This window comes from Embiotoca jacksoni, unplaced genomic scaffold (genome assembly GCF_022577435.1).
Source record: "Embiotoca jacksoni isolate LCO1_2020_lvr unplaced genomic scaffold, fEmbJac1.0.p SCAF_47, whole genome shotgun sequence".
In the NCBI taxonomy this organism is placed as follows: Eukaryota; Metazoa; Chordata; class Actinopteri; family Embiotocidae; genus Embiotoca; species Embiotoca jacksoni.
In genome coordinates, this window is record NW_027185400.1 from 2,870,001 (window position 1) to 2,895,000 (window position 25,000).

Sequence of the window (25,000 nt, forward strand, 5' to 3'; positions counted from 1 at the left end):
GGCTCAGCCAGGTGAGCGCCGCTCGGCATCGTCTCCGAGCAGCGTGTTCGTACTCTGAACCGGGTTCTCACGCTCGTCAACTCCTGCAAGTGGTTTGGACTTTACAGAGAAGTCTGGAATTGGTTTAAAAAAAAAAACAAAAAAAAAGTCCCAAAACATGTTTAATATTGAGTGAAATCCTCGTCTTACTACATTTAAAATCTTTGTGGGTGGAGCCGTGCTGAGCCTGCATACTCTGCTGTGATTGGTCGTTTCCCAAACATGAACACATGAGAACCAATCACAGGTGCACGGCGGAGTTTGCAGGTCCTTCCTGTTCTAAACTACGTAGATAAAGTCCTGGAAATGGGTCCGACATTACGGGAAAGTTTTGAAAATTCATCAGTAAAAATGTGTCCGAAGCCTTTAAGATGAAACCCCGAGGTGAAGAAATGTCCCGTCCTCATGTCTCTGCTTCGCCCTCTGCAGCGAACGCCGGCGGTTCGGGTCGGGACACGCTGCAGGCGGCTCGCCAACCGGAGGAGTCGGCCACGGTGGGCACCGGTGCCAACGCCACCTTACCGGGCCAGTACAAGCAGAGGACGCCCATGTACAACGCCAGCACCACGGCCAACCCCGCGACCCCCACCTCCCCCAGCACGCCGGCCTCCACCCCGGCCAGCAACGGGCCCCCGGCGGCCGCGACCGCCAGCCAGCCGGAGACCCCCACCCAGCCTCCCGGCACACCTCAGACCCCCACCCCGACGCCGGCCCCGACGCCGCCGCAGCCCCAACCCAAAAAGAACCTCTCGCTTACGGTAAGGTGTAGACGGAGAGCCGGAGCTGAATGAGTCCCCGCAGGACGTCGGCAGGATTTAAACGTTCCGCCGCGTGCTGTTTGTGATCCTCAGAGAGACCAGATGTACGCGGCCCAGGAGATGTTCAAGACGGCCAACAAGGTCACCAGACCGGAGAAGGCCCTGATCCTGGGCTTCATGGCTGGATCCAGAGGTACACGCCTTTCTTCCTCCAGATGTGTGACTGACGTATTTATATCCTCACTGTCAAACGTTTGTGTTTCCCGTCAGACCCGTTTTCATCTCTAGTCTTTTACAAACGAGCCGTAACACACGAAGGGATTTAAAGTCGCCTCGTGCTGCGTTCAAATGTTGTCGTATTTACCGCGTACACCAGAAATGTATCAGAGTTCATTCATTGAATTTAACTGGGAGACGTGAATGCACCACGCGGTCCTGTAACCACAGTAAATGTACTGAATACGTACCCGCTGGGGCCCAAACTGACCGGTCCGCCTCTTGCAGAGAACCCGTGCCCGGAGCAGGGCGACATCATCCAGATCAAGCTGAGCGAGCACACGGAGGTTCTGCCCAAAGCCGACGGCACCGGCAGCACCACCATGCTGGTGGACACCGTCTTCGAAATGAACTACTCGACAGGACAGTGGACCCGCCTCAAGAAATACAAACCCATCACCAACACCTCCTGAGGCGCTTCGCACGCCCACAATCACCAGAAATCTCTCTCTCCTTCAGAGGAACATGTTTACACAGAAACGAGTATTCGCATTCACATTTGGGCCAAATCACCGAGCGGGAGGCGGAGACGGTCGAAGAGAGAACGGACCTCCCTGGTCCTGCGCCGCCAAAATGCAGGACTCTGAAGAATATTTCTGTATTTTTGTTTTTGTTTTGTTTCCCTTTACTCTGTTATTGTTTCTGTTTTTAAGAGTCACACGAGTCTGAACAGAGGAATCGTTCCCACGACGGACCGCGTCAGCATTTGTACCGAGGTACAAGCATGTCGCGTGTCTAGAAAGATAAAAAAGGAGCCGTCTGTATTTTTCTGTACAACATGTGACGTTTGCAGCTTATTCTTCTACCTTTCAGAACCGAATCATGTTTTGAGACAAAACAAAAAGAGAGAACAATAATGACCGTCATCATTAGCGGTGACCCAAAAAACAAAAAGAGAGAAGCAACACTCCGGCGGCGAGTCGCTCTCACTGCTGTCAACTTCTGTTTGGAGTCTTCTGCTCGATGTTTCAGACGTTTTCATCCTTTTTCAAAAGAAGGGAAGAAAATAAAGTGACAACCGGCTCCAGCGGGTGTTTCTCATCTTTCACTTTTAGCAGCTGTCGTCGTTGGAGACGACTCGTCGGGAGTTTCCTTTCGTGTTTGACCTCCTTCTGACCCGTTTCCACTTCCTACTCACACATTCTGCTTATTGTGTCTTCAACGAGGGTTTTCTTCACATCTTCAGACAGCGCAGCAGGTTTTTAGACACTTCAAACTTTAAGTGTATCCTCGAAACTGAAAGGCCAGTATTTCAACTGCTCTAGTAAAGTTGAGGAATAATCATCACTCAGCTGTTTTTACATTCAGGGTTTTGAATGGCTGAAACAGAACATGTATTGATGAGTCAGCTTCAGCCCGAGCTCGGCTTGGTTCAGATAATCAGCCGCTGGTGTCGATCTTCTCGTGTGACTCGGCAAGATAGCAGATGAGGGGTGTTCCTTAAAACCCCGACGTTCAGTGTCCAACTAAACATCAACTGGTGTTCTCTATAAACGGGTTTCTGCAGAATCACACCGGGACCTGATTCTGGTCCCAGAAGCGTTCTCGTTGCCGTTTGTCATCATCAGTCGATAATCTGATGACTTTTAATTGTTTTAAACTGTTCACTGAATGTAAACGGGCTCTTTGTGAAAATGAAGACGTGGACGAATCTTTTCTATCTGGACACGATCGCAGCATCAGAGGACTGAAACTGTGCTTCGGTTTAATGACCCTCATCTACAGCTTTTGGCTATCGAGTTCAGTCAGATCAGTAATTATGACTCCGATGCCGTTTATAATAATAATAATAATAATAATAATAATAATAGAATTAGAGCAACGACCGTCTGATTTGAATAAAGCTGACCAGACTTTCTGCAAAAACTAATAATTTCCAAGAGAAACGTTTCTGAACTTTTTTTTATTAACTGAAATGAGTTGCAACATAAAACGATCATCTGCTGTTATAAACATTCACATCATCACGCAACGGAGGTTTTTGCACATTTGGTCTGTGTTACCTTCCAACTACTGAAGTCAGGTAAGTCTGAACCTTCTTATCCTCTAATATTACACAGATGCCTTTTAGAATAAGCAGTTAGTGAGATGCACATACACACACACACACACACACACTGGCGTTTCATTGTTCTGGCCAATCAGACGGCTTGGTTTCAGCTCAGTGAAGCACTTTGGTCTTTATGTGTTTAAAACTGCTCAGTAAATATGTTGGATGTGTCCAGAACTTGATCGTCATCTGTGATTGGTTGCAGCTTGTCGTGCAGCACAAATGACACTTTAATGATTTTTAATGTGACTTTTACAAACAGCTGGCAGGAATCTGAGCGCAGGTCTGATGAGTCACAACAACAGGAACCAGCTGAGTGTGTGCAGGGTGTTTAAAAGCAGTTCAAAACCTGCTCTTGTATTAATATGAAGATGTTTCCTCTGAGCTTCTCAACTTTCTTTAAAGCTTTTAACAACCATGTCTGAACAGTAAATAATAAAATCATGACAGAGGCTGGAATGATTGGACGGATTTCTCATTAGTGCAAAATACATCAATCTGTCCCGCTGGCCGACGGTACCTGTGTGTGTGTGCGACAGGCAGACGGCGTGCAGCAGACGTCCAGCCGACCGGCGCCGCTCCGGAGGTTTGGTGATGGCGGTTAGCAGGTGAGTGGGGGAGGAGGGGGGCGGGGGGTCTTAGTTGGCTCCGGGGTCCCTCCAGCCTCCGAACGTCTTCTCCAGGTAGAGAGCCACAGCGATGGTCAGGTGGTCCTGCATTTTCCCGCTGACGACCTGCACACCCAGCGGCAGACCCTCCTCCCCCACACCCAGAGGACACTGGGTCACCGGCAGCCCGAGGATGTTCAGGATTCCTTGGGGGGGCGAGTAGAAAGAAATACTGCATGTTGTAATTTTAGCCAGAGATCTGAGTGCTCGATGACTAACAGTTTGTTGGAGCGGTCACTGACCCGTGTAGGCGAAGTCGAAGGGTCTGAGCAGCGGGTGGTGGTGTTTGGGGGCCACTCGGGGGTGCGAGGGGTAAAGACACACTCCGTCGGTGCCGAGCAGCTCCTCCACCTCCTTCTGCAGCGCCTCCTTCTGCTGCATGATGAAGGATGAAGGTTTGGACACGCGCGTCTTCTCGATCAGAGCCAAACCTGAAGATGTCACACACAAACACAAACACACACACACACACAAACACACACACACACACACACACACACACACACACACACAAACACACACACACAAACACACACACACACAAACACACACACACACACACACACACACACAAACACACACACACACAAACACACACACACAAACACACACACACACACACACACACACAGTTCAGTTTATTCATAATAATAATAAACTTTATTTGTAGAGCAACTTTATGTAAGAAATGCAGCTCAAAGTGCTTCACAGCAAGAAATGCAGTTTTTCACATAAAAACAGATATAAAGGAACATTTAAAATATAGAAAAGAATTGAGATGCATAAAAACAGATAAAATGCATAAAATTAAACAAATAGAGTTAAAATATAAAATGAGACGCGGTAGTTCAAAGTATAGGAGAACTTCAGGAGCAGCTAGTTAAAGGTTAAAGTGAAGAGATTTGTTTTAAAAGTATTAACTTATTGACAGTTTGTATGCAGACGACTAAAATGCGTTCAAAAAGATTGGCAGTAAAACTTCGTTGATAGCAGTTAAATAAATCATTTTTGATCTTCTTACTGATAGCAGCCACGGTGTGATCAGATTTTCCCATCATCCTTTTCAGCATCTCCCAGACGGGCCACGCCGGTTGACCCGGTTCTCCCATCAGCTCGGCAAACGGCAGAGGAGGCTGAGGACAGACGGCATTTTCAACCCGTGTTTCTAAGGTAACATAAAGCACACACAGGCTGTTTCCATGGTGACAGAAGCAGATGCGGTCTCCTCCCCCTCGTAGCGGGATCATTGTCTCGCTGGTAACATGAACCAGAGTCGCTGTGTTACCTCAACTTCAAAGTTAGGGAGCGTTTTAAAAACACAAAATATTAGAGGAACAATTCATCTGTTCATGAAATCGTCTGCACAATTTGTTGCCTGAATTTTGAATTAAAAACACCGGAGAGTCCGAGTGACGTAGTCGACTGTTAAATCTTCCTCCAGTGCAGCGATACTCAGAACAGCAGCGTCACAGTATTTATGTTGAGTCCTAAATGTAACTGCAGACGAGAGAAAATCTGTGTTTACCTCTGAAATGCAGTGAAGTGTGAAACAGTAGCGCTGAAATATTTACAGTGAAAAGTGTCTAAAAATAGATTTTCTTCCAGTAAATACAAATATTTCACTGAGTCACGGCCTGCTGTTAACACTGATTCATCAGAATAACCCAAGGACCCGGCAGCCTTCAGAGGAGAGTGTGTGTGTGTGTGGGGGGGGGGGATGCTGTGCAGCTAAACAGATTAGTGAATCATTTCTGGCCAGCAGACTACAATAGGTGCAGTGACTGAGGCTCGGCTCGGCTCGGCTCGGCTCCCCCCCCCTCCCACCATGCTGCTGTGGATCAGGCTGTCAGGTTGGACCTACTTTGCCCTCCTCGTTGGGGAGACCCATGTACGTGTCCCAGATCTGGAAGCTGTAGCGCAGCCGAGGGAAATGCACTTCCTGGACGGTGACTCCGAGGTCGGCCTCCAGACGCTGCACGACCTGTCGGACACGTCAACACGTTGAATCTGAAAAACCTCCTTCGCTTTGTGCTTCTGCAGACGTCCCTGGACGGATTTGTGTTTTTTAACGCACCTTCCTCTGAATGTCCAGCAGCTCGTTGCTGACGGGGTGCGTGTGAGGAGAGCCGCCGTCGTGAGGGATGGTGAAGAAACGCAGCTTCTTCAGGTCCACGTCTGTGTTTAAGGACAACCTGCGGACACGGAGAGCAAACAGGTGAACCGCTGAACTCTGAAGACTCAGCAAACAGCGCCGGTCCACTCAAACCGGACCCGAGCCTCGGCCCTGGAAGACACCGACCGGCTCCTCAACATCTGACAAACACGATGTTTTTACTTCATCAGCAAACACAACTTGTTGAGCACTTTGAAACCAACATTTTTTTGTATATCTCTTTTTCCCGGGAACGAGCCGATCTGTCTTACATGTGCGCTTTGGGTCCCGCCATGATCCTGAGCAACGGCAGCAGGTCTTCGGCGTAGCGGCACATGGGGCCGACGCTGAGGTACTCGTGCTGCCTGCCGGAGGTGGGGGGGTACTGGTTGTCAGCGGACACCACGCCTGCAGAGAAACATCGGTCACACCCGTCTCATAAACACTCTTTAAACCAAACTGTAATACTTTGTGGCCACTGGGGGGCAGCAGAGACGAGCTGCGAGCACAACACCGACATCGTTAGCTTTTTAACGGATTTAGCGAACAGTTGCTTATTTGCAGATCAGCAATCCAATATTTGAGACGGGATGTAATGAGTGGAAGAGCAGATTATTTAGAGGTTGTTGAAAAGTTTAAAATATATCATTGATATGTACTTTATGTTCCAACATTTTGTTTGTACAACATAAACATACCAAGAGGAAAATGTTCAATATTCCTGATTTTTGTTCTCTACTGACTCCTGAAGGAATTATTTGGCTGTTAAATTCAGTGAGTCTGTGACTGTCTGCTGGACAGCTGGAGGTTTTTCACAGCAAATCAAATCTGCCTGCAGAGATTGAAATCTACACGACGGAAGCAGTTCGAGGGGAAACTAAAGTAAAGTAACGGGCCGAGCTTCAGATCGGAGTGACGCTTCTCTGGAGGTTCACAGAAGATCGGCTAGTTTCACCTACATTTCACCTTCTCTCACCTGGAGTGGTTTTATGGCCAAATATTCCGTTGAAGAAACACGGCATCCGGATGCTGCCGCCGATGTCGGATCCCACGCCGATGACGGCTCCGGCTGCTCCCAGGATGCTGCCCTCCCCCCCTGAACCCAGAAGGAGAGGTGAGCGTGGAACCGCAGACATTCAGCGGTCACGTGTTCAAGCACCAGCCGCTCACCTGAGCTCCCCCCCGGGATCCTCTCCAGGTCGTAGGGGTTGTTGGTGATGCCGTAGAGGTGGTTGTTGGACTCGGACCACATGCACAGCTCGCTGGTGTTGGTGACGCCCAGCGGGATGGCCCCCGCCCTCTTCAGCAGCGCCACCGAGGGCGTGTCCACGGTGGCCACGATGCCGCGCCTGGAGATCACGCCTGTCGTGAAGGGCATGCCTGCAACACGGTAACGTGTCACACGGACAGTTTTAAGTGTCATTTTATATCCCGAAAATATGTCTTGTTTTTTTAATCAGGAGTTAATTCATGACGCGGCATGTTTTAATCAGAAGAAAGTCATTCGTGCACAAATGAGTCAAAAACGAATCCTGAATGCTTCTATGAGAAGGATTTGCTTCCATACACTCCGTGTTTGAGGACATGTATGTTGCCGGTGAGGGTGGATGTATGTTAACGGTATCAAGTGTTGACTGGTTTTAAGTGGCGGGCAGGTGAGAGATTAGATTTCTGGCAGTTACCCTGCAGGGCGAAGGACTCTTTGACTGACAGCGGGACACCCAGTAACGGCAGCCGGTCCTCCAGCACCTCCTCCCCCCCGGTCTCCTCCTCTATCAGCTTGTCCACCTGAGCCGCCTCCTGCAGGGCTGCAGAGAACCTGCACACACAAATACACCTTTTAAAGCAATTCTATTGAATCCCCATTTTAAAAAGCTTGATTTTAAGATTATGCATCACAGTGGAAAATGCAAATATGACAGACTTCCCTCTTTATTTATTGTTTTATTTATTTAAAAGATTATTCACTATCGATCACAGTAAGAAATGAATGATTATTATAGTATCAATAGTTTTTCCATAAAATGATAGAAAAGTTTCCAGCAGCCAAAGTCTTTCAATGTCTTGATTTGTCCGAGCAACTATCCAAAACCTCAAAATATTCAGTTTATGGTTGCAGCTCTGAAGCTTAATGAACATGATGTCAGGTGAGGAGACACGGTTGTTTCTTGCCTGTCTTTTACAACAGCGTTGAGAAAAGGGTTGACTTCCTGGATCCGGTCAATGTAGGTCTGCACCACCTCCACACTCGTCACCTGCAGACACACAACACCGAGTAGGAAACTCACAAACACAACAATCACAACTGGATTGAAGAAGATTTGTCTTCAAAAACGAGTAAAAGTAAAACAAAGGAAGGAAGGAGCGAACGAGGCAGATTATTTAAAATCACACAGCGCTTCAGATTTAAAGCTTCTTCAGAAACGAAGACGAAAAAGATGCTCAAGTGTCACTCGGACTGTTTAATGACCGACATGGAATCAAAACCTGTTTCATGGATAAAAGGATGAAAGTTGTAACCAGGGAAACCAGTTAAATATAAAACAATAACAGATTCTATGAAAAGTCATCGGCAGGAAATATTTAACGATGAACTAATTCTTTATCAGACCTGAAGAGGAGTTAATGTGTTTTTATATTTTGCTGTCCAGCTAATTGATGAATAAACTAGTTGAACTGCAACAAATACAAGATCTGTTCATCTAATACTGAACTCCACCGTGTTTAATGAAGTTCTGTCTCCATACAAACATTAATATGAGAACAGTCTCTGGTGGATGTGAGCACAGCTGTGTGGTTGATCCACAGGTGTTACAGTCTCTTCATATGCAGCTGGCCTCGGCTGCAATAATAATAATAATAATAATTATCATAATAATAATAATAATTATAATAACATAATAATATAATAATAATAATATTATAATAATAAAGATAATGATACACATTTAAATAATAATGTGAAACTGAATGTAAACTAACTAGCTTCCTCCTGAGGTCCAAGTATCTGAACTGAGTGTGACCAAACATGAGACCAGTTCGTTCAGGAGTGATGAGCTGCTGAATCGGGCTGTTAAACCGGCTGGACTCCGCCGCGGCCGCCGCTTCGCTTTGACCGGGAACACACCTCTTTCCGCCGGATCTTCCTGGCGAGCTGCGTCGCCGACTCGAGCAGCAGCTGGTTGCCGACGGCCGGGAGCTTGTTCTCGGACGCGGTGAGTCTCCGAGGGCCGAAGAGCCGAAACAACACGGAGAGGAGTCCCATGGCGGCCGTTAAGAGCCATACCTGAACCTTCTCCAGACGGCTCAGGGCCATGTTTCCACCGCGGGGAGGAGAGGAAGGTCAACGGCTGTTCAACCGCTGCAGCGCCGCGGAACACCTCCTAGCAGCGGCTGGAACACGGTTCTCTTCAACCGCTGGTCAAGTTAACGGAAGGCCGCAACCGGAAGTACGACGTCTGCCTTCAAAATAAAATCATTTCTTTGTACGTGTATCAATTTCCGCTGCTTTACATTCGACTACATTTCATTTCTATATAAATATCAAACTTATTCAAATCAAATCTAATTAGGAAATTGCAACACACAATTAAGAAAGGTAGAAATAATAATTAAACCAGAGCCAAAAATGCAATAACAGTAATCAAAAAACATTGAGGGAATAGAAAATGTATAAGTACAAAATCCAAAAGTAATGTATAGGAAATTAACAGTACCGTTGAGAAAAATATACTGCATTTCTTTAGTGGCTTTAGTCATTCACTATTTTTCAGATTAATATTTTACTATTGAGGTAAATGTTATTCTTTTAGGATTCTTTAAGGATACTTTCAGAAGCAACAGCAAGATGAGTTTTATTTTGGAAGTTGTGACCGGAATATTTATTATCAGTTCAGGCTAACTTGTCGATGACCTAGATTAACCTCCAAGTTAATCAAAGATCGAGTTAATTAATAGCTTGTGGTTGCGTAAGTAGCTCTGTTGTGCTAAAATAATATTTTGATTAAAATGGTCAAGATACATTTAAAACAAACGTTAATTACCAACCAGTGAAGATGTTAACGGTTAAAACTTTATTAATTTTTGCCTGTATTATATGGAATTATCACAGTATTAATAGTTAACTATCAATTTAGTAAGATAATACCCCTTCTCCTATACTATGATGAGGAAAAAAAATAAATAAACATACAAAAGTCCCATAAGAAACCTTGGAAAAAAACAGGGTTATAGCCAATATTTAATTAATACTGACACCATTTAACAGTTCAGCGACGTTTCCTGTTTACTTCCTTCTTTACTGGAGTATTTAGCCCGTGTTTTACGTCCTACTGTGCGATGCACAAATTATAACTTCATTTATTATAATCTAATAATATAATTTTCTGTATTTTTACTTTTTCATTTGGTACTTTTAAGTTTTTTTAGTGCGGAGATTTTTGTCCAAGTGGTTTAGTCCTTGTACTCAAGTAGACGTCATTTTGTCCTGGTAAAGATGTAGATTTTGACTAAATAATGTCAGAATGAATCAGCTTTAGTTGCTCAGACCAAACAGCCAGCCGGTGAACTGAGTGTCTGTCACCGCTAGAGGGCAGCACTGCTGAACTCAACGCAGCCGCTGTAACTCCTGATGGACGTACAGAGCACGGAGCAGGGACAAGAAACACCGCAGTGCAATGCAGGTCAGTGGGTTAGTGGAGAATCCATAGCGTGTGTTTGTGTGTGTTTGTGTGTGTTTGTGTGTTTGTGTGTGTTTGTGTGTGTGTGTTTGTTTGTGTGTTTGTGTGTGTGTTTGTTTGTGTGTGTTTGTGTGTGTGTGTTTGTTTGTGTGTTTGTGTGTGTGTTTGTTTGTGTGTTTGTGTGTGGTGCAGCACTATCACAGCTGCCACAGGACGCATTTATTGTTTGGTTTTAGCAGCACACTTGTGTTGCTTCCTTTTCTCTGCTCCTTACTACCCACGTGCTGTCGGTCATTTCAAAATAAAAGCCCATATTTCTTTCATATTTACAGCGTTTTTAGCAGATAATCCTTCTTTACTTTTACTTTGGTAGGATTTTGAAAAGTTTTTGTTGTATTGATACTTTTACATAAATAAGACCTCTGAGATGAACCACCAAACCCTCTAACTTGCACATATTTGACTTTTTATGTGTATTTTTAGGTCAAAACTAGCATCTAATAGAGCATCTTATAGCACATTATATCCAGTTAAATAATTAATATGTACTGATTTATTTTAAAGACAAACCATTTTTTATATGTTAAGTCATAGTTTCTGTATTTTGTATTTATATTAAAAGCCACTATATTGGCGTGATGTGTGTTTTACAAGTGAGAGCGGGTTTGTGCACTTATTGTATTGTTTGAAATCATCATATCAGAGTTTGACTGTGAATAAAAGGAATGTGAAATCAATAGTGCCCACAGAATAGCAGCAACACCCTGCTGAGCTATTTATTGATCCTCTGATTTCAGGAGGGGCCTAATTTCACCGCCGGTTTTTGAGATGATGCTCGGAGGCCGGAACATTTCACCATGATGAGGTCAGCTCACTTCAAACTCTGTCAGCCGAAGGAAGTCGATATTTTGCGCACTCTAAAAATGTTGCAATCTTTTACACACAGACGTTGACCTGCAACCTGTTAACCCATTAACACTAAACTGAGAGGCAATAATTCATCTTGAGCAAATAAACCACATTTTCTGCAGACAAAAATAATTAAAAGATAAAGTCTCTTGGACGTGTGGGCACGCCCAGTCTAAAAAAAACCTAACACAAACACAGCAGTCACGGCCGAGGGAAGAGAAAAAGACAACCTGATCACCTGTAAGCTGAAACCTGAAGCTCAGACAACGAGCGGGCAAGTAGAAACAAGATGGAGAAGCAGAGGAAACACACAGTTCACTGCGTTTGTGTTCCTGCAGCAGAAATTAACAGTTCACACACAAACTGCATTTTACCGCCTGTTATTTTCCAGGTTGAGTCTGCAGCGTGCAGCTCGTGTGCTCTGTGGTGCTTTAGTGTGAAACCTTGAAGCCTTGGTGAACGCACGCCTGCAGGGTAAAGTGATCCGAGGTCAGTGAACAACAGGCGGACGGCTTTGGGAGCTTTTGTATTGATTTCCATTTCTTTCCTGTCTCTGTTGTGGCGGGACAGACGTCACACGCCATCTACATACAGCTCATTACTGACTCTCACATTTTACACACACAGTAAAACAACCTCTAAAAACATGGCTGATATTTGTGGAACCCCCCCCCCCCCTCTCACCTCCCCACTCCCCCCAAAATAGCATTATCAAGACATTTAATTTTCCTAATGAGATCACAGACATTAAAGCCCTTCTGCTTCCTGTCATCTCCGAGTGGACAGTAATTTACTTTGCTGTTCGTTTTTTTCTGAGCACCACTTCACTCTCATCCACCTTCACTCGGCCCGGGAGACCGATGCCGGCTGATCTGTCGGTCCCTCGGGGAGCCGGAGGAAAGCGTCTGCTGACCGTTTTCATTAGTTAAAGCTACAACCAGTCAGAGGTTTCACCAGTAGGGCGGAAGAAGCTTGTAAAGCTTCGAGATCTGGAGATTTTTCTGCCAAAATCTGTTATTTTATGTAACAGGGAGAATAAAACTGCCTTTAAACCAGTGTTTACATTGACAAACATTGATAGCTAAATAGATTATTAAATGAAATGTCCAAAAATTTCATGTCAAGTTTGTTTATTGAGCCCAAAATCACAAAATTCCCTGAAAGAAACCAGAAAGAAAATGCAACGTTCGATGAGCCTCATCTGAACACAGATCTGCTGCATGTTGAGTTATTTGTAGCTTCATCTTAAAGTGTGAAGAAAGAAATCAGATCAATAATCAAAATGCAACTTCATAATCGAGCATACGCTGAAAAAGAAAATCACAAAGTATTTTGACTCAATCTGTCCCGCTGCTAGTTTATATTTAAATAAATAAAATAAAAAATAAGGTTAAGCCATGAACAAAAATTAGAAAAATTCATTGAAATGAACAAATGAATAATTTTTTTGCTGTTCGAGTGAGAAAAAAAACAACAAATAACAGCATCGTTTCACTTCTTTTAATGTAGTTTCTAACATTTAGCAGGATTTCTTGAAGAATATTGAACCATTCTTGATATTAATTATTGAAGTCTTTGTGTTGCCACGGTAGTGTGTCATCATGTTGTGTACATTGTGTACATTGTGTACATTATGAGCTGTATGTATTATTATATCCTCTCTAACCATCTCTTGTCTGTTTGGCAGCAGTTTGTCCTGCAGGATGGGGGGATGAGGGAGTTGGGGGGGGGGTTGCATCCCATGTGGCAGCCCCCCCTATCACCTCCCCCACACACAGACCCCCCCCACACCCCTCTGCTCCTCCTTCAGGGACCAGCACATGAAACAGCTGGTCTGCTCCAAAAAGCAATTATACCTCCACCCCCCCCCTCCACCCCCCCCTCCACCCCCTACCCCCCACGCACCCAGTGTGATCGTTAACGAGGGGCCACCGCCACCGGGACGGGCAGCACGTTCACGGTATCGATGTGAAGATGCAGACCTGCGGAGGTGGAAATGCAGGCGAGGTCTGAGTGCGTTTGATGTTTTATTTACAAGAGTCTTGTTTCAACCACGAGAAAAACATTATTGATTTTCTTTAACACAAAGATCTTGAACATAATCAGTCAAAGCACAATTCTCAATATTGTAAAAATAGCCAATTACAGAAGCAGGAGTTTTTTGTTTTGTCTGTTAACTGAGCCCCGTGGTGGGAATGTGCCTCCTGTGTTTCCTGTTGTGCTCTGAGGACTCATCGTCCCACGAAGGGAACCGGACCAGCAGGTGTCCGATGCAGCAGCAGCGTGATATCGACTCTCTTCTGACCGCTCGTTCCTACCGGCCTCATTAAAATACATTTCTTTGTCCCTCATGAGACCACAAGAAAAAATGGACACAGATTGATTTTGGGCTCAAACGTGGTGATTTATTTTGTAGTGAAGATAAGTGGCTGCTGTCTCTCTGCATCTACATGCTGCATCTTAAATAAATGATATATTGATTGAGGTCTTTGATCTGGTTTATTGACAGCCGTCCATCGTCCATTTATCACGATGGAGACTGGCACTGAGTGACATTAGAAGAGAGCTCTAACGACCGCTGACAGTTCGAGCATGCCGACCTGAAGCAGAGATGATTAACAGGATATGAAGGTCTAACAGTAAATTTAGGATTTTCTAACGCGACTCACACAGATGTGTTTTCTTATTTTAGGCGCTGACTCAGATGATGTCACACAAGGCAGTATATCTGAAGGTCGAAGGCAACAACAAAGGTTCAGTAGTTTCCCCTCAGATCTCTAAAACCACTTTTATGAGCACAATTCGCAGCGTTATTAGAAAGTAAACGTTCGTACAAACAGTCATTTAATTAATCATCTAAAAGTTGTGAAGATATTTCAGTCTTGCTTCCATCTAAAATCTATAATTTGATCTTTCTGTATGAACAAACAATTGATAGCATTATTAGGAGGAAACACAAGTTCAAGCATACCTGTATACCCGCCAAAATAAAAGTCACATCAGAGAATAAATTCAACAATTCAAAAAGGCAAATATCAGTGAATTAGAAAACAAACCCAGATATCTTTGTTCTTTGGGAGAATCAGTCGGTCGTTGTTTCATGTTTTCCTCAGAAGATTTAGTTGCTTGCCTCTTTGTTTGAACTTAGAGTTTATCTGAGGTCAGGAGGAGTACGTGGCTTTACTGGGTGATAAAGGAACCTAGAGTCAACTCAGAAAGGTCAGCCGAGGTCAAAATAATCCCCTGATACACACACACACACACACACACACACACACACACACACACACACACACACACACATGAATGCTCGCACATAATCCCCACAACACGCCCAGCGAAGCCCGACCTGGACTCACAACAAAAATATCAGTCGGCGTGATGAATAAGTGATCGCAGCTCTAAATAATAAATGGTATATTATCGTCACTGTGGTGTGACTTTAGTTTTTTTTTTGGAGCCAACGAACTTTAATAACGCAGCTCGGACGTGAAGTCGTCCCGAGCAGCTCGGAGAGAATCCAACACCTCCGGCTGAATGTGTTAACTGCGTGTCACCGCCCCGGGTATGTGGCCGGGAGGTGTGAGGTGGCTCATCGCTGTCCCACATCCAGCAGCCTTCAGGTGGCCCAAACACTGGTTCACAATCAGCTGGGAGGAACACCAATATCGGTTAAAGGTCTTGTTCCAACTCACATTCACAGGATCGAGGATCCTGATTTTAACCTGAAAGGTCTTTTTATTTCTTTTATTTTATATCACTGGAATTATCTGCATAAATACAAACAGCAAATTAAAAATACTTTTTCTGTTCAGATTCATTTCAACTCTGCTCTGACGGTTTTTATATAAAATATCAAAGGCTGAAGTTACATTTGTTAATAATTGATCCTATATCCTGTTTGAATTCATTCAAGCCAATGCATCCCAACAGCAACGTCTTTATTATTGGATTATCATGCAAGTGCTGCTAAAACTCCCCATTAGGCTTATTAGCTGTATTTCATGTGGAAAGTGTCGACTCGGCAGGTTTTTAGACTGTCAGGTGGATCTTTAAACGTGTTTGTTTTGTGTTCAAATTAATGTCCTTCTTTTTGGTTTGTGACTTTTGAATCGATCAGAGAAAATAAAGATAAAACAGTTGTTTTTCCCACTTTTTTTTTTAAAATTCGTATTAATCACCTTCAGTCCATCAGATTTACTTCGCAATGACCCGGGAGATCCTGTAATTCAACCAATAACCAAAGTTGTTCTGAAATGTGCTGCACAAAGATAACAACTCTTCATTATTAGCTTATGTTGTGCCTTATGGAGGGGCCCAGCATCAGAGTAACTTCCATCTGGTGCTGGGTGGAGCTGATACATGTAGTTGGAGGTAAACAATCCCCAGAGGGTGGAGGCTGTCAGTCAAACAGCAAAGTTGTGCCACAGGGTGAAAAACATTCTGATTTTAAAAAGTATAGACTCAATGTCTGAGACTGTAAAAGTCATTCTCACCTATATTGATTAAAATACCCACTAATATCTTATAATAAAGAAGTCGCAGGGGATTTAATCACTGATGATCAAATGTTTAAGCTCTGAACTGGCGCTTCATTTTGGTTGTCTGCGGTATTTTTGAGGTGGAACAGCTCGACATGTAGGTGAGAAGTGGGCCAGTTCAGGCGCCCCCACAGGTGCATATTTGCGAAGATCACGTGTGAACCCGCCCCGCCCCCCCTCCCCGTCCCTCCCCTCCCGCCCCGCCGCCTCCAATAAAACACAGCAAAAGTCAGAGCTCTTCTTCCTTAGAGCAGCCAACCCTCCGAGAGGCAGAGAGGAGAGGCGGCCGGGACGTGAAACGAAACCTCTGAAGCCCATGTGTGTGTTTGTGTGTGTTTGTGTGTGTTTGTGTGTGTGTGTTTGTGTGTGAAGGCGGCTCGAGGAAGATGATTAATTAGTAAAATAAAGCTCTCGGTAACCGGACGCCGCAGCTGATCTGGACTCGGGGCTGCAGAGGACACCGGCGCATGTTTCCAGAGAAGGCCAGGTAAGTCCGACCCTCCTCTGCAGGGAAGCACGCGACCCTGCTCGATCTCGGTGCAGTTGTGCGTCAGCGGTTCAAAAAAACAAAAAAACAGCGCGTGTGCGCGTGCGTTTTGAGTCCGTGACAGACGAGCTCGCAAACTCAGTTCGGCATCCATAATTTACAATCCGCAGTCAGGCTGTGGGAAGATCCGCGACACGCCGGGTTTCTGCAGAGCATCAGGAGGCTCCTGCAGGCTGCACCACGCACGCTGTCTGTTCAGGAGCCCCCCCCCCCCCCAATGTGACCGAGCGGCCATTAGACCTGTAAATACTGTCAGAGTGATTGGATCAGGTTGTGTGTGTGCAAAGTGTCACTGGGAGGTGATATCCTGCTGCGTTCATGGCTGTTATCATTGGACAACATGATAAACGACCTCGTTTACAATCAACCAGCCTTCTAGTGGATCTGTTCTCCTCCTGAAAGTCAGACTCCATGAGACGGAATCGGAGGAAATCCTGATCGTGCCTTAAAACCTTGTGCCAAATAGTTTTTATGATTTATGATAATCTGACAGTCAGCCCGGCAGGAGTTTTGGTGACAGATCGGTCACATCAGATGAACGCACACTTCATGATGTAGTGAGTTAACGCCCCCCGTGTCCGCCCCCCTCTCCACGCTCCCTCTTCCGTTTCAATAGGCTGCAGCTCTGTGCGCACTGGAAACCCGGGATTCAATTGGTGGAACCGGGAGGGGAGCCCTGGCCTTTTCCACTGCAGGAGGAGCAGACTGGAGGAAACCGACAGAGGAGACGCCGCTCAGGCAGCAGCAGCAGTGGAGGAGGAAGACCGCACGGCCTCCTGTGCTGCACGGCATGAGGGACTTCAACCAAACTGCGCACTGACTCTGCAGGATGCACCGCTGCAGCTGCGTAGTTAGTTGAAGACGGACAGACACGAGCTTGTTCCGGCCCAGAGCAGGAGTTCTGACGGAGGATTTAGGCCAAACTGGTCGCTGACCACAGCTGCAACATTTGGTTCCCCCCGCTGAGAGTTTGTCCTTCCTCCTCCTCCTCCTCCTCCGGAGAGCCCCGCGCTGTGGCCTTGTAGCGGACATGGGAAATGTAAACAGTACTCGGGCTGGATTTTAAACTACGCACACGTCCCACGTCCTCCTCCTCCCGCCTCCGCCTCCTCCCGGGCCGTCCGAGATGGAGATGGAGACGGAGAGGGTCGAGCCGGTCCCAGAGCAGGAGGTAGAGGCAGAGCCACCCATGCACAGCGTCCACGGAACCAACCGGATCCGGCCGTCCTCGTACCGGGCCCTGCGCAGCGCCGTGTCCAGCCTGGCCCGCCTAGACGACTTCAGCTGCGAGAAGATCGGCGCGGGGTTTTTCTCCGAGGTGTTCAAGGTAAGGGAAAGTGTGTGTGTGTGTGTGTGTGTGTGGGAGGGGGCGGGGGAGGCGGGAGGGATGGTCCAAGCGTGGGTGGCTGACTTCCTCCTTGTGTCTCATGCACTTGTTTATGACGGGCTCAAGGGTTACCGTGCACGCCCTCCGCGTCTCTAAAGTTCACCTGTAAGCTTTCTTTATTTGACTTTTTAAGATAAGATTGTAGCCGCCCTGAGTTGAATTGTTGACTTCCTGTCAACTTGAGCAGTCCCCATGTATGAAAGAAGTGGTTTCTGTGGCAACCAGTGGTCCTAAACCAAATATCAAGAGGAAAAACGCATGATGCTGAATAACTGCAGGAGGAAGTTGATGATGCAGGTTTTTAGTTTTTTTTTGTCTGTGTCATCCAACCATCATCTCCTGCCCACACGTGTTTGCTGTGACCCATGTTGTGTAAGATGGTGTGTTTTTGGTGTGCAAGTGGACACCGGGACGGGTTAGACCTGGCACACGTGGAGTAACCCAACGCTCGGCTCTCGTCTGGTTGTCATGCCGCCGTTCACCTCCACGGAGCCCGATTCCACTGAACGCCTCGGCGGCGGTGGATCACAGCTGAGACGCAGGAGGAGCTGATGAAGGAGCACGTTAGAAATCACCTCCGAGGAGGTTTGAAAAGTTTGTTTTTACAAGAAAGGAAGTCATCAAAATAAGTTCATCTTCAAGGTCCTATGAGGGTAAAAGAGCTCAACATGTCTAACTGCTGTTTTCATTATCCGTTCATTTTCTGATTATTTTATAAATTCATTTGTTTATAATCTGCAATAAAATAGAAAACAATCCCTCCTCTTCACACGTCTTCTACCATATGTAGAAATAAAAGCATCATATCCCCGAATGTTTACAACTTAGAACCAGCCAACAGTTACGATGATGGCTCTTAAAAAGACGATTGTGTTTGATTGTGAAAATAGTTTCGGCTTCATCGTCCGGTGCTCGAATTCTCAATGAATTGTTGCACCTGATGGACAGATCGGTCCGGATCATTGCTAGTGACATTTAGCATCACAAACTCCCTTTTTCTGACAAACTAAACTGGTAAACTGGACAACATTATGAGCTCAAAGGGCCTTCAGAGATGATTTGTAACCTTTTATGTATTTTACATTTTTTAAGAATAACTTGATCAAATAGCAAAATAAAAAAGTCATTTAAATCGGATTAAAAATCGGTGCTCTGCAGGCAGTAAAAATAGACATGTAGCTATAATAAATTGTAATACTCATCTTTAATCATATTGGTTCTCACCAAACTGCACCAAATGCTGCTTTTCAGAACTACAACATGATGTTGTGTAATTAGTTCATGCAACATAACTTTACTCTACGTGGATCAAATCGGTTATCTGCCTGAATTTACTGTATTTACTTTGCTTTCCAGCCGTTAGTGTTTTCATGTCATTGTGAACTGGTTTTATTTGGTATGAGGAAATTAATGTTACTTTGGGCTGTGAGGTAACAGTTGATGGATATTTTTCAACGTTGACTATTTTTCATCTTAATAATGAAGTTAAAACTTTTTAGAGGTTAAAACTTGAAACCTAGATTCTGTGGACTCGTCGTTCTCTCGCGATGCTGTCGTACTTAAAACTTAGAGAGATGATGAGGAAGATTAAAGCTCTGAATTAAATCTTCTTTCTGAACTCTCCACTCTTCACCTCCTCTAATAGGAAGTTTCAGGCCTTTGTAGCTTTACTCTTCCTCTTCAAAATAAAAGCCTGCTGAAGCCACTCCCTCAGCGTTGCCCTTTGAATGGCCAACGAGGATGCAAATGTCAGTGTTTACTGCATCTTTGTCAAATTGGCGCTTGGGTTTGGATGAGCTTGCCCTTTGATTAGTTCAATATAAATTGTCACCACAGCCATCAGTCACATTTAAAAGTGTGGTGTGAACGACCCCCCCCCCCCCCCCCCCCCCCCATGTACTTCAGAGGAAAAGGCCAGACTGTTCTGTAGAGAGCGCTGATGTTTTGTTTATTAAATTTAGCCTTCACTAAAATGCACATAGTTACATTCAGGCTTTGAAATGGATGTTGTGCACTTGGTTACAAAGGCTCTGGCCTCCTGCCATGTTGATGGGCTTCGGTCCTCGGTGCAGATCAATGGAGGCTCGCGGCAGGCAGACAGGCCGCCATTCACCTCTCCTCTCTGCAATTGTGCAATCTGGAAAAAAAAAAAAAGAAGAGGGCAAGACAAAGAAGAGGGCACACACGTGTCAAGGCAAATCCTTCAGGTGCTGTTTTTCATCTTCCTTTAATATTCTTCAAAGGAAAGTTTCTTTTGGCCTCCTCACGTTTTTCCTTTTTTTTTTCTCTAATCGGCTTCAACCTAAAAAAAACCTGAAGTCTCAAAACCAATGAACTCCCTCTATCACAAATGGATTGTATCATCAGTCAGCAGGCGAGTTAATGACAGGAAGTGATTATTTATTTATTATTTAGAGCTGCAGAGATTTGAGCAAACAAATCGGATCGATTTCTCTTTGGATTATTGTGTTACCGCATCATTTTCCAGCTGCTTCTGCTCTGATGGAGCGTTTATTAATACAGATGGAACCGCTGTCTCAGAACAGGCTTCTTGTTGGATTTGCTTCTCATTTGGTTCCTCTGCATTATTTACATGAAACATGGAAATCTCACCACGAAGCTCGCAGAACAGCCGACGACGTTCGTGTTGCATTTTGTTGAAGTTTTGTCTGGTCTGATCGGATCTGACTTCCTAAACTAAATCAATATTGACCTTTTAGCATGCTAGTGAGATTCTTGTTCTTGTGGGTTGCAAAGAAAGTTGCTTCAGTTTCCTTCACGAGGATTAAAGCCTCCAAAAACACGTCTTTTTGAGGTCTAATAACTAATTAATGACGGATTATTTTCAGATGGACCTCCGGAAAACTAAAAAGAAGTGACTTCAGTGAACAATGACATTAGGACTTGTCAACAACATTTACAGACTTTGTATTTGATTAGAGAAGTTGAATTGCAGTCTATGGAGCCGGAGGCTTTTTGGAGCCGACATCTAGTGGCCATCGGTGGTATTGCAGTTTAAAGTGCTTCCACAGTGACCTCCTTTTTTTTGTGTGTGATCACAATCTGGCTTCTTAAATGTAAAGACTTACCACTTCACTCTTTTTAAAAATGTATTCTGAATAGATTTAAGTCCAGGACCAGATTTCTCTGGACTTCAGCAGTTTGAGTTTAAATTGATGGTTGACAGAAAACAAAGGGAGAGATGACATAACTGGAGTTTCAGACGAGGCATTGGAATATGCTGCGATGCATAAATTGTATGAAGTGTTCAGTACAAGAACCTTTTGAGAATTTAATGCCGTGCTATGGCTTGTTTTCTTTCCCCAAATCCTACATCATCACATTAACTTTTTATATTTGATGTAATCACCCTTTCGTAGCGGGATGCGTGTATATTTCACCTTCTACACTTACGGTTTGATGTTTGCTATCTGAATTGGTCTTTGTTGAAATGTTCCAAAACTGCACGTTTTATGAAAAATGAATATAATTTCTACCCATTACAAATATCTATTTAGCTTAGTAGCTTTATTCTTAAAAGTTATGAAATAAGAGGACATGCTGGGAATTGGAAGGGGGAGGAGCCCTAGAAAAAAATTTGCACCGGGCCGATCACAGTTATGTTGCTATGCAGCAGATCACAGGAGAGAATGAGTCATGTTCTTCTGCACAAACTTTACCAACAAGAAAAAAAAACACACGAAACTCTGATTGGAATATTTTCATGATAACGTGGTTGAGTGTATTCAGCCAGAAAAACTAGACTGTTGTCACAATTAGATTTTTAAGAATAGATATTTAAAATAAAAACCCCAAAATGTACACATTGCTTTCAGGATTACGGTCTGAACAGGTTTGAAAATGTCACTTTGGGGAACTGGGATGGAATTTGGAGATTGAATAGACAAAGTAATTAATTGCAAAAACTAAAGTCTGTATTCGGCTTAAGTTGTTTATGATGAACACAATTTTTCTAAAGAAATCCTAATTTCTTTGGTCTCATCTCAGCGGTTTCTCTTCAGCTACAATGCTGCTTGAAAGAGATTGTGGTTGTTTAACCAGGGAAGTCTGGGAATCTCCCATCAGGACGTGTTGAGATGTGACCAGTTCTTGGTAAATTTGCACTTCTGGAACAACTTCAGCTCTGGAAAGATGAAACGACAACAAAGGAGGGGGAAAAAAACAAATACCAACAGATCCTCAGGAGCTGCAGATACACAGGAACCAGCAGCCATCATGTGTGTGTGGGGGTGTGTGTGTGGGGGTGTGGGGGGGGGGGGAACCAGTGCAGACTTGAACTTCGGCATCTGAGTGAAACAGTTTTCCCTCGTTTTCTCTGCCGCCTCTCGCTGCTCAAGTGTTTGAGCTTTGTTTACGTTCTGCACGTGAAGATCTCGTCTCCACTTCAACCACCGTGTTTATTTCTTACAAATATTTCAACCGGACCACAAATTGAAAATAGATAATTGTGCAACTGTTGCTCAACAATTTAGTGTTTTCAGCCCCGCCTCCTTTTCCATTCTGATGTTTTTATAGGTTTAACTCAGGATTGTGTCTGTCTGTCTGTCTGTCTGTCTGTCTGTCTGTCTGTCTGTCTGTCTGTACACATCAGTGCACAATGAGTGTTTCCTCCAGTCAGTATGTTGGCAGTGCTGAAGTCTTTAGTGAAACCTCGAGGAAGGCCGCTCCCCTCTGAGAAGACAAGCAGTGTTTGAACGTGACTCCCTCTGATATCTCAGATATGGTGAAATCTTTTTGTGCAACAGAACTGAGTTGTTGTTGTTTTTTTAATGTCCCATCATGCTTTAAAGAGGCGGGTCTACCAAACACCAAAACAACACGCGTTTCTTTTTCCTAGTTTTATATATATTTCTCTGAAATCTCAGCTTCCTCTCTAATCTGTTAATTAACTTTAATTTGTGGTTCTCATTTTAATCCAAAGTGACATTTAAAAGATTCCGTCTCCGAGACACGTTCCCTTTTGAAATCTGAGACTCTTATCTGAAGAATGAGGGCAAATTAAAGTCCAGCGATTTAATGTGTCTGAAAAGACGAGGATTAAAAAACAAACAGTAAAGGCCGAGTGTTCCCATAATGCAACTTCATACCTTATAATAAAGTCATGAATTCCCCCCCCCCCCCCCCCCCCCCCCCCCCCCCGCCACCCAAAAAGGCCCAAAATCTTTATAACTCCGACTTCTTGACTTTGCATTTTTCCATCTTGTGTTTTGGAAATCATTTTGTAATAAACTTGTAGCCCACAGCGAGGATCACCTGGACCACCATCAGGGTTATTTCCTCCGGTTTAAGAGACCCTCTCACCCCCACCCTCACCCTCACCCTCACCCCCAGAGCCTCCGAGCACATGGAGGATGCACACGTCCAAGTTTCATCTCCATCGTCTCAGCTCCGTGACTCTGACGTTGTGATCCAGTGTCAGAGTTTATTTCCCTCCCTTTATTTTCATTTTTCAGTTTATTACATTAGGAAAAGTCCAGTATGATTATGACATCTGCGTTATCAATAACTTAAAAAGTACCATTGGAGCAGGGAGTCGGTGCAGAGACATGAAATATATTTGTTGGAGTATTTTATGTGCGTTTCTCATGTTCTGGTCCAAACAGGATCCATTTCAGGCTCAGCATCAGCACAGAGGCTGTTTTCAGAAGCTCAGCAGAAATTCTTCATGATTAATGAGCTTCATGTGTAAAATTGGTGCAGAGCTCCTTTAAAACAAAGTTCTGCGTGACTGGATGACTTTCTTTCAGGCTTTGATTCTCTGTTTTACTCATTGAAAAACCTGGTTTTTGAGCAGCAGTGAGAATAAACACTTATTTCTGCGTGCATGAACTTGAGCGAGTGTTTGAGGAAGAGGAAGGGGGCGTGGCCAGCTCCGTGTAGCTGTTGTGCTCAGCTGGTTGGCCATGCACCTCCCAGATCAGGTTGTGTTTCAGCCCTCCCTCCCCCCTCCCCCTCCCCCTCCCCCATGGACCCCACTTGGCTGAGCGTCTTGTCTCAGTCTTTGCACACATGCTGACTCGGATGCTATTATATATATATTTATTTATTTTATTTTTGTTCTGCTTCTTCACTCTAACGGAGAGCAGAGCCTCAGGCAGCAGCTTAAAGCCTCCAGTTGTTTTGTAGAAGTAATTTCCACTTCAGACCGGTTGAAGCGTTGCTGCTGTTGTTTGAGTGACGGCTCGGACTGCTGATTGAGAGGCTTCATCCCTTCATCATTAAAAATGCTGCAAAAGAAGCACATTTAATGATGATTTCACTGTTTCTGTGGTTCTGCCTCCGGGCCGGCGGGCTGTGAGGAACTTTATCACATGAAATCTGTCTGGATGTATTATTTTATGTAAAACCTGATTCAGGTTCTTGAAAGTGTTCGTTCAGCTGGTGAGAAAACGATGATGCTGCCTGTGAAGTCCACGAGGTCTACGTGAGTCGTGGAGCCGCTCGCGTTGGTCACACTCGACCACCTCTACAGCTTCCTCTCCCTGCTCAGTCAGGAGGGCGACGAAGAGCTGAAAGTATGTGGACACCTGCAAAGGATTTGTCCTCATACATGTAGACACGAAATAATCTCCCACAACATGGACTGAACATTCATGTTTCAGCGTTTAGAATTTCACTTAGATTTTACAAGCCAGCTGATTCAGAGATTCATATTTTTCTACCAGGATTACAGAACCGTCACAAACACTTTAAAACAGCATTTTGGGGATTACATGGAGAAAATCTGCTGCAAATTCTATATTTACGACAGAAAGTTCCAGGAGTAAAATGTACTTTCTGGTCCGATATCTTGGACTTTGTACTCTTAAACCAGCTTTATTAAATTCCTGCACACAAACTGTGATGTAACAACATGCAGCTTGTTGTACTACCAATAACAGAAATGTCCATCTGCCAGTTTTGTCCTTTTACACGACAGGTCCTGTCTTTGTGAGACAGAAGCAAATGTCCCTGTGAAGGTCTGACACGTCTC

The 25,000-nt window shown here is 44.6% G+C and overlaps 3 protein-coding genes across 4 annotated transcripts in view; 2 read left to right on the top strand and 1 right to left on the bottom strand.

Annotated features, from left to right (window-relative positions):
• nelfa (negative elongation factor complex member A) overlaps nt 1-2,964 on the top strand; it is a 9,226-nt gene extending 6,262 nt beyond the window's left edge. Inside the window, exons 8-11 of the mRNA XM_069169762.1 lie at nt 1-11; nt 469-797; nt 891-990; nt 1,302-2,964. The exon at nt 1-11 is cut by the window's left edge and continues 98 nt beyond it. Of these exons, the coding sequence (XP_069025863.1) occupies nt 1-11; nt 469-797; nt 891-990; nt 1,302-1,486 (625 nt within the window). The 3' untranslated portion in view covers nt 1,487-2,964. The remainder of the gene's footprint in view (nt 12-468; nt 798-890; nt 991-1,301) is intronic.
• Nucleotides 2,958-9,373, bottom strand: faah2b (fatty acid amide hydrolase 2b). The gene is made up of 11 exons (XM_069169763.1): nt 9,071-9,373; nt 8,116-8,198; nt 7,626-7,762; nt 7,114-7,323; nt 6,920-7,039; nt 6,216-6,351; nt 5,866-5,983; nt 5,653-5,772; nt 4,813-4,924; nt 4,034-4,222; nt 2,958-3,937 (listed from the first exon to the last, which is right to left on the bottom strand). Exons 1-11 carry the CDS (start codon nt 9,257-9,259, stop codon nt 3,762-3,764), a joined length of 1,590 nt encoding a protein of 529 aa, XP_069025864.1. The 5' UTR covers nt 9,260-9,373; the 3' UTR covers nt 2,958-3,761.
• Nucleotides 9,374-16,293: 6,920 nt separating this feature from the next.
• Nucleotides 16,294-25,000, top strand: part of tesk1b (testis associated actin remodelling kinase 1b) — a gene marked incomplete at its 3' end in the record, with an annotated part of 14,601 nt that continues 5,894 nt past the window's right edge. Inside the window, 2 exon segments of one of the 2 annotated variants that reach the window (XM_069169920.1) lie at nt 16,294-16,559; nt 17,236-17,946. In XM_069169920.1, coding sequence (XP_069026021.1) covers nt 17,746-17,946 — 201 coding nt within the window. In that variant the 5' untranslated portion in view covers nt 16,294-16,559; nt 17,236-17,745. 2 annotated transcript variants of the gene reach the window in all.